Raw genomic sequence first — 8739 nt, 5'->3', positions numbered from 1 at the left:
CCCGCGTCAAGAAAAATAAATATATATTTTCAGTCATCGTACTATTATTGAGTTGTAAGGTATAACAAAACACTTAAAAACTGGCCTTCCGGAAAACCGTGAGTTTGTTCCCCTTACCCCCCCCCCCCTCCGACTCTAACTGTTCCCCTCAGCTTCGCCAGTCATTAAGTGCCAATTGGCGTATGAGGATACTCGATAACGAGTGTGACTAACGTAACTGATGAAACTCTGTGGCTCCATTTCCCTGACTCTTTTGTTCCATCTCAAACACTAGGAGAGCGAGTTGTGAGCGAGAAGCCATGCCTTCTGCCTTGAATTTCAAACACGTGTTGTATTCGTCTTCTTTAAGATGAGGATCACATATTACTTGTTCATATCGTTTCCTCAAATCAATGTCGACTGCTTGGAACACGTGTAAAGAACTAGCAGCGAACACCTAGTGAAGAAATCCGACAGTTAAATTAAACTAAAGAGACCGTTCAAAAACACAAAAATTTAACCAAACTCTAAAACGTGTTTGACTAAATAACTATAAAAACTGCAAAAGAAATGCTTAAAAAATGGATTAGTCGAAATTTACCTCCATCAATTGCAATTTTTGTGATTTTTCTTCTTTAAGGAAGTCGTCACTATTTATCCTAATGTCTTTATAGTCTTTGTTATCGAAACAAGCCATTTTTCTCGGTCCTGGTGCCCAGTGCCCCGTGTCCTTATGAACGGGTATTACATCCGGGATCTTCGCTTGGCGGAATACAATGGCTGGATCATAATACGCAAAGGGAATGGGGAAGAATACCTAAAGAATAAAAGAGTTAGAAAAAAAAACTTCGGGTAAATTTTTAAAGAATCGTTACCTAAGAAACAAAAAGGAAGAGAGGCTGAAACTTAGTCGTTTTAGCTTATCGGAAAAACTTCGGGCTTGCTCGTTGGTGTTCTCGGAGACATGTTCGTTGCTGGTAGTTATACTTGGCATCGGAAGTACATCGAGCTTGTTCCCTGATATTCCCGAATACATTTCGTACTTAAACGTTGAATTTTCGTGGATCGTCGGAAAAAACCTAGTATGTTCGGAACCTTTTCGTGCCTGGTCGTTTGATGGTCGGAAATTATCGGAACAACGTCGAGGTTGCTCCTGGGTATTTTGGGAGACATTGTCGTCCGTAATGGTCCTAGATCATAGGAGACGGAAATTTGACTCACCTGCTCACCACTAAGTGCATTCACTCTGCACCTGCTAAGAAAATTTACGTTGAACTCGACTTCAAGAGCTGCGAGAAAGATCAGTGCATTGGCTGGAAGCTTCATGGTAACAATGTCCATGAGCAACGTAAGGGAGTTGTACTTGACTCCAATCTGTATCCACGGCAACTGCGCCCAAGTGTATTTCTGTTTGTACCTGCATTTAAAGAAGACGAGTAGGTTAGCGCGCTAGACTCTTGGTTGCGGGGTCTGGGTTCGACCCCTGGCCGGGTCATTGCGCTGTGTTCTCGGGCAAGACACTTAAATTTCAAAGTGCCTCTTTCCACCCTGGAGAGATATGGGTTTGGCGAGCTGTCTGGTAAACTTTACGAACTGCTAAAGGGTGGAGAGGTGTGGGATATATGATAACCATTAATGGACTATCACCCCGTCAAGGGGAGGAAGAGGCAATCCTAACACTTTACTTGCTTAATCGCTTTAGCGCAACAGAATCCTGGATAAGCCAAAGATTATAAAGCCACGCAAATTCAGCGTACTCCTTATTGGTAATAAGTGGCAAAGAGGCTCTCTTTGTGGATCAGCGATTGACTAAATGGACTACACGACGGTAGTTTACGACTTACCGTGAAATAATCGCTTTTCCATCAGCAAATATGTCCCCTTTGTTTTTCTCTTGGCCTGCGTCCCTAACATTCACAAATACAGTGAGTAGTACCACATTTTCTCCAGTCTGTAAGCAAACTTTCTGATACATCTGAAAAAAGTCATCCAATCTTTTGGTGTCGTTCCGAAGGACGGGAAGAACGAGGTGGATTCCACGTTGCTCGATAGCAGTCGGCATTAGGATATTTTCCACCGTGGTGTACGGCCTCAGAAGATGAACTCGTCTGAATAAAAATTGTTCAAAAAGCAATGAATTTAATGAGGTCACAATACCTCTAAAAATGACCAAATGAGAGAAAATTTGGTATCTACGAGTAACTGAATTTCTTTTAAAAGCCTTTCCTCTCAATTATCCTCCCCCTCACTAATAAATCCCCCATCTAAAATCCCTAGGATATCAAAAAGTCCCTACGCTCCCGATCCCTGTTAGAGAGTTTATGGTGTAGGGCATTTTACCACACCTGATTGTCATATCTGCCTCTTTCCCAGTTCCCCTGTTCTCCGCAGCACCTGGTTTGATTCCAATATCCAGGATGTACTCAGCTCCTCTTCTTGGATCAACTCGTCGGTAGCCATTCATCAGAAGGAACTGCTTGTTCACGTTAGAGTATTCTCGTGTCAACATTTTGATGGCCGTTTCTTTGACGTCTTCGACGTCTTTCTTGTAATCCCCCTGCAAAGGTACCTTTAGAAAGAAGAGGGGGCGGCTTAAAGCGGTTTTTAATCACGTGCGAAACCATAGCAACTTTCAATCAGAAGAAACCTCTACAACACACACAATGAAACACCTGCGTCATGAGGCGCCAAAGCGCGCGAGTTCAAATTACTTTTTCAGTCAGATTTGGTGAAAACGTGGCGTAAGTTTTCTCATCAACCAATCAGAACTTTCGAGAGAAAATACAAAGAAAATACAGGATCTTACAGTTTACTAAATTTACCTTAGGATTGACCTCTGTGAATCCGTAACTTGACGTATCTGTGAAATATTCCCATTGCAACACCTCGAAACGTGACTGAGGTTTAAACGGCTGACGGAAACCAATCGGCCATGATGGTCTCTTTTCTGGAACACCTGAACATACAAAAAAAAAAAAATTCATCCAGTTTCACCTGATTTACATTTTATCCTAATTTCATCTTGGCAGGTTCTCCCCGTTTCCTAATTTGGAGTATCACGTATCTCATCACGTCACAAATATATCATGATTTCCTTCATCTCACGAAACTCTAGTTACATTGAGCCCACATTCCAAGTTTGCTTTTATGAAATTTTTCACTCAACGGAGCAAATATGTAGTTTTGACTTCACTTGAAATTTCACTTTTTGCCTGACTTTTCCAAAACCTTGAAGAAATTTGTCTTTCCTGACTTGTGACAACCATCCAATATCATGAATTTATTTTTACAACACATGTACACCACATACCAAAAGATAAGTTCCATATCAAGATTAAAGTACAGATATAATATTGCCTGATATCGAAAAACTTCTGATGAAGATACTTGATTTTCAAGCACAATATGATCGAAACAATTCTGTTCCTAGGCTTGTGTTCAAATTTTGACACAATCAAGTGAAAAAAAAAGAGATTTCCCATAATTCAACAGGAAAATAGCTGCAAGGCAAAAGTCAAAGACTTTTAACACATTTTTGCTTCCTTCCATGAAATCAATACCATTTCCATATACCTGTATTTTCACAGGAATACAAATTCTTAAGAATACTGGTCCCTCTGACATTTGACAGCTGGAGAGTAATATTGTTAACGACTCTTCTCCTATTGTCCTAAAATACTATTGTTTTTCAGAGCTACTGTCAAAGTGAGAGCAAATACAGAGATTGTACAATACTAGCAAACTGTAATGCACCCAAATAAAGTTAATAACAAACACATCTTGATATATTTCTCACATATTGCAACCAAGATATATTTGAAGGGTGAAAGATAGAAGTCAGAAGGCATACTGCTACAAACATACAGATAATGAACTAAGAACTGTTGGTAAAATGGTGCTGCTTTTAATTTGCACTTGAAAGAGGATGATATTGAACTTTTCATATCTTCATTTATTGAATTCCAAATAACATGGCTTTGAAATTGGTTACATAATATTACCCTTGGAAAAATTGTTTAATACAAACAAAAGTTTGTAAAACAGTGCCTTTCTGCAAAAGTTATTCCTTAAAAATGTAATATTAAATTTTATGGGAAAAAAAAAGAAAAAAAAATTATTTTTATATCCAGACAAGTCATTCTTGAAAAACTTAGTTCCCACCTGAAAAAAAGTAAAACTGGGCAACAAAAATTATATATGGCCATTTTCTACCAAAGCTTTCATTTGCAAATAACTTGTAGCAAGATCTTCATTACAGTATTTAAATCATTCAGCTTTCCAGGAACACAAATGTTTATCGATAACTTACCTTCTGGTAAATATGGTAGCATATCTTTAATTGCATTCTGAAGAGTTCTTGTTTCAACAAATGTTTTGTTCAGCTCTAGCTCAGCGAAGTAGCGATGAATTTTATACATGAGGAGTGGATTGCTGACAGGATGCAGGGAGATGGTACGAGCCATTCTCCTTTCTTTGATGAGATTTATGATCTTGGTTTCACCATTGTCTTTGGGGAAATGATAAAAGAGATCTTCTGCCTAAAAGAAAGCATAAAACACAGTCAAACTTCCACATAGTGTGAGACTTGTAGGTTTTTTGGTACAATCTACAAATCTTGCAGATTGTCCTATATTGGCAAAGATATGTTCTCACAGAGGAAACATCCTGCAAAATAAAATGCTTTAAAAATTGATCCTCTTCAGTCATTTAGAATACTCTGCATTCCAATCAAGTGTCAACTTGTATATTTTAATGTGTGGAATGACATGAAATATCCACCAAACAACTTCCTACCCTGAGATGATTTTGAAGGTTGAACAGGCGAAAGATACTGGAGTGGAGAAAGCCATTACAACTCCCATATCTATATAAAAGCTCTCTAAAGTTGCCTTGAGGGGGGGGGGGGGGGTGGGTTGTTGTTAGGTACCGAAAACAGCCGAAATTCCTAGTGAAAGTTGCCAGTTACCAATTTAGCAAGTCCTGTGATCATGCAACAAGATAGAATGTTTTTACAACCTAGTGTTTATAGCCATTGCACACTATAGCATATAGTGTTTATAATGGAATAACCAGTTGTATATAAAATACGGCTATGACTTCCTTGTTTCTCATTAGCCTTGGCGGTTTTGACTTCAACATAGGTCATGTAATATTGCAAAAGTGCTGTTCATTTAGGAATTTCCATTCCATTTTTGTCTGTATGACCAATTTCCAATTTTAGGTTGCCAAATAGCATAGCAGTGTAACAGTTTAACAGCGACTTTGATTAAATTGAACATTTTCCTAAAAGAAAAATGCCCCCAGTGAGGTTAAGTTTGTCATCCATCGAATCTATCGATGTACCCCCTATTTTTATAAGTAACAGGAAGTGAAATGATCCCTAACTGATCACCATAGAAATAATGGTTGATGTTAAATAAATCCCGAGAATCAATTATCACCATTAAATATAATCAATTTATAGCCCCGATTAGGCAAACACGACACAATCGAAAACATTAATTAACTACAATGTCTTTCCACCTCATAACTCCATGTGCATTGCAATTGGACATTCTTCAAAAGGCATCGGCCGAGCTCTACGTCTTCTTGTTCCGTCAATGCGTTCTCTAGGCAGTTTTCCAAATGAGGGGCAAGTTTCATCAAAGCACTTCTTGAAAGAGCAATTCCTGTACCACCATAACAATACTTATCATTAGAGTACAAATTATCATCTCCATTGTCTCCTCCCTTAGCCCTGTATGATCCTGGACGGCCAAGATAAACATCCTTTGAACTGTTCACGCTATTGAGCAACTCGAAAAGTTTCTCTGGTTTTAGATACATGGAGTCTTCGACACGCATAAACCATTCATAATTGTTAGCATAATGATCGTACATGTATTTCAACATTTTAAAAGACAATTTTGTTTTGGAAAAATTCTCATCTTCCACGTCGGCAAGTTGAACTATTGGTAGACCCAACACTTTGTTGTATTTTTCCGAAAAGTCAACATCTCTCGAGAACGGAGTGAAGAATATAATTTTTGGTAGTAAAGGCCCCCATGTGTTATTCACAGCAAGCACCAGCGAGTCAATATTTTCCTCAGTAGTTAGAATACCAACAAGTAATTTATCTCTATGGCCGAGTTCGCTAGCAACGTAAAATGGTCGTAACCCATAACTAAAGTGTGTGACTTTCGGCGGTACTGTGTTGTGAACAACCGGCTTTGATTCTTCAGTTCGCTTTTCACTTGTGTCAGACATACCAGGTTGTTGGCGACCCAAAATCAAAACTTGTGACTCTTCTAAATCGTACAAACATTGCTGTTCCACAACAGGAATATAGAACATTGATAACGCAAATCCTAAGCTAACTCCAATTATCGCTGGGAAAACCGGGCGGAATCGCATCCCACGAACAGATTTCATTTTTCTTCTGAACGAAGTTGATCCTGAGTAATGATAACTGGTTTCGTCTACGGAGGAACGACTAACAACTCCATCGAACTCTTCTAAAGAGTGGCTCTTTCGATGAAACATAGACATTGCGAGGGCTTCTATAGCTGATACGGTATCTATAACACTGTAGCTTGCCCTCGACCATTATTCGAATAATTTACCATAGATCAGAGCTCATTAAATCTCTTGTTTAACAGCTCTTAACAGCAGCGGCTAAGGAGGCGATTTTGCCGGTCGTTATTGGTCTGTAGAAGCGATGAATATTTCATAGGATACTTGTCGATCGCTTGCGCTTTTGTTTTTGCGGCGATGTTGACTCAGGTGCAGTGATTTCCCCGCAGATTTACATTTTGCCAGTTTTTTTTTCAGCAGTTGTTCGAAAACTTGCTTTGGATCTTCGCCTTTTGAAAGAAAACATAAAAATGGACAAAAGAGTACGTTAAAGGGAAGGTGGGCAACATAAACAGAACTGAATCTTTACGAAGTGGAAGTGGGAACGCTCAGCCTTACCGGGAGGGGGCAAGGAAGTTTGGCTGCTAGCCATTCATAGGCTCGCAATGCATAAAAAACTTGTATATTTGAATCGCGAAATTACAGATTGATATTGAGAGCATCTAAAAATTCTGAACCACAATTATTTGGCTTGTCGTTAATGACGAAGATGAAAAACAAAGCTGTTAGTGTTCCATATAGCTTACGTAGCTGGCGATTTTGCGGCGAAACCGCGAATACGTGCGGGTAGGTATCTCAAGCCTTAAGCCTTTCGCGGCCTTGCTGCTGGTTTACCGGCTCCGTCGATTAAAAGCTTCAGCGCGCAAAACCACCAGTTACGCAAGCTACAGTGTATATGGTAAACGCATAAAAATTATTTGACAAAATAACACATTTTAAGCTATCAGTAAAGAATCTCCATAACTGACGTCTTCATTAAACTAGTAGTTTTCCGCATCCGAGCGCTAGCAGAGAAGCGGCCATGATTTCTTCATTGCAAGAAGAAGTTCAAAGCTAACACCTAATAGGAGACTTCGTGTGACTAGCGTGAATTTAAGGGAGAAAAAGAATTCCAAGTAATTTTAATTCGTTTTCTTCTAAGAAGATTGTACACTTAAACTCAATGCAACAAATCTCACAATTACCTTCAAAATCTGTCCCTTGTAAACGGTCGAATACCTCAAAGGAAAAAGCTTCGAGAGTGTTTTTTGTAAATTGTAAATGTGTTAAATACCATACCGAAAAACTCCTAGCTTAGATTTGATTGGTTGACTAAAGAAAGCATTAATTTAGACATTTACACTCAGATATTGTTCTGTTTTCTTTAAAAAGCAATCAAGCCATTTTAACAATGTATGCGAAAGAGAACTCGTTAAAATGACATATCCATTTGCCTTGAAGTTCAGGTGTTAAAAACTAGGATAAGAATTATGAAGTTTCCAAGGGTTTTTAATTAAGTCTTCTCATATTTGCTAAGAAAATTATTTTTTTGATCAGATTTTTGAGTTGTCGTTAAGAAAATTAGCAAAATATATGGTAAAATTTCCGCACAGCCCCATACTAGATTATGCGTTCAGTTCTTGAATAGAGAAAACAATGACTGATACAATACATTGCCATTGGGAAAACAGATTTGTTTTACAATAGTATTGGGCTGTGCAGAAATTTTTTTACCAAATATGTCTTTATCTAAAAACTGATCTTCTGACAGAAAGGGTGACGCGTGATGCACAGCAACCAAAGAGGGCTATGGACATTTTCGCAATCTGACGTAGTCCTTTCTTGTCCCCCGGAGCTACTCGGTTTCACCTCCATTAAATTTACCACGTGGTCAAAACAAGACGAGGTTTCTGGAAATAATCTTAAATAGGTTTCTGCGATCATATGCATGTGTTTCCAAAAAATGGTACGAAAAGCAACAAGTTTGAAATAAATTTACATGCTTGATATTCAACTGACAAACTGAGCAGTGGATATTATAGACGGTGTAACGGTTTCAAGTCGGACTCGTCAATACAGAGCGCGTGTTAGATCAAATCTTTAAAATACTGAGTACAGATTTAATGAAGGGCACGTGTCATATATTGTTTGAACAGGAAATACTTTCGCATCGTTATAACAGTCGACGCTGGAAATATTGATTCGCATTGGTGCAAGATGTAATTTATCAGTAACCTGTATTGTGTGTAGCTGTGACCTGACCAACAACTGACGTTCACAAAAATGCTGAAACTTACTCTTGGGGGGAGGAAAGAGAGCGGGAATATGAAATAAATGATAGAATGAGAAGTAGAAGCAGCTGTATTTCCGTTATTGTCCTGTGCATTC

At 38.6% G+C, this 8739-nt stretch overlaps 1 protein-coding gene across 2 annotated transcripts; it reads right to left on the bottom strand.

Annotated features, from left to right (window-relative positions):
- Positions 1 to 6: 6 nt before the first annotated feature.
- LOC113685755 (chondroitin-polymerizing factor, non-catalytic subunit) lies at positions 7 to 7614 on the bottom strand. Of its 2 annotated transcripts, XM_089181649.1 has the most exons (10): positions 7557 to 7614; positions 5503 to 6821; positions 4289 to 4517; positions 2802 to 2935; positions 2325 to 2548; positions 1824 to 2087; positions 1201 to 1396; positions 581 to 796; positions 138 to 436; positions 7 to 74 (listed from the first exon to the last, which is right to left on the bottom strand). In XM_089181649.1, exons 2-9 carry the CDS (start codon positions 6505 to 6507, stop codon positions 209 to 211), a joined length of 2496 nt encoding a protein of 831 aa, XP_089037775.1. In that variant the 5' UTR covers positions 6508 to 6821; positions 7557 to 7614; the 3' UTR covers positions 7 to 74; positions 138 to 208. The 2 variants fall into 2 exon arrangements, with proteins under 2 accessions (XP_089037775.1, XP_089037774.1); XM_089181648.1 differs by lacking the exon at positions 7557 to 7614 and having other exon boundaries at positions 5503 to 6925.
- Between the last annotated feature and the right edge of the window lie 1125 nt (positions 7615 to 8739).

Source organism: Pocillopora damicornis, chromosome 9 (assembly GCF_964200805.1).
Source record: "Pocillopora damicornis chromosome 9, jaPocDami1.2, whole genome shotgun sequence".
Taxonomy (NCBI): domain Eukaryota; kingdom Metazoa; phylum Cnidaria; class Anthozoa; order Scleractinia; family Pocilloporidae; genus Pocillopora; species Pocillopora damicornis.
Note: the sequence above shows the minus strand (reverse complement) of the source record. Positions and strands in the feature narration are given on the sequence as shown.

Bases quoted from the DNA above. Each gene is read 5' to 3' on its own strand.
- LOC113685755 (XM_089181649.1), bottom strand. From the start codon at position 6,507: ATGTCTATGTTTCATCGAAAGAGCCACTCTTTAGAAGAGTTCGATGGA. The intron at 1,397-1,823 runs GTAAGTCGTAAA...CTTTAAATGCAG, and splicing joins GGAAAAGCGATTATTTCACG to GTACAAACAGAAATACACTT. The intron at 797-1,200 runs GTGAGTCAAATT...TTTATTCTTTAG, and splicing joins ATGCACTTAGTGGTGAGCAG to GTATTCTTCCCCATTCCCTT.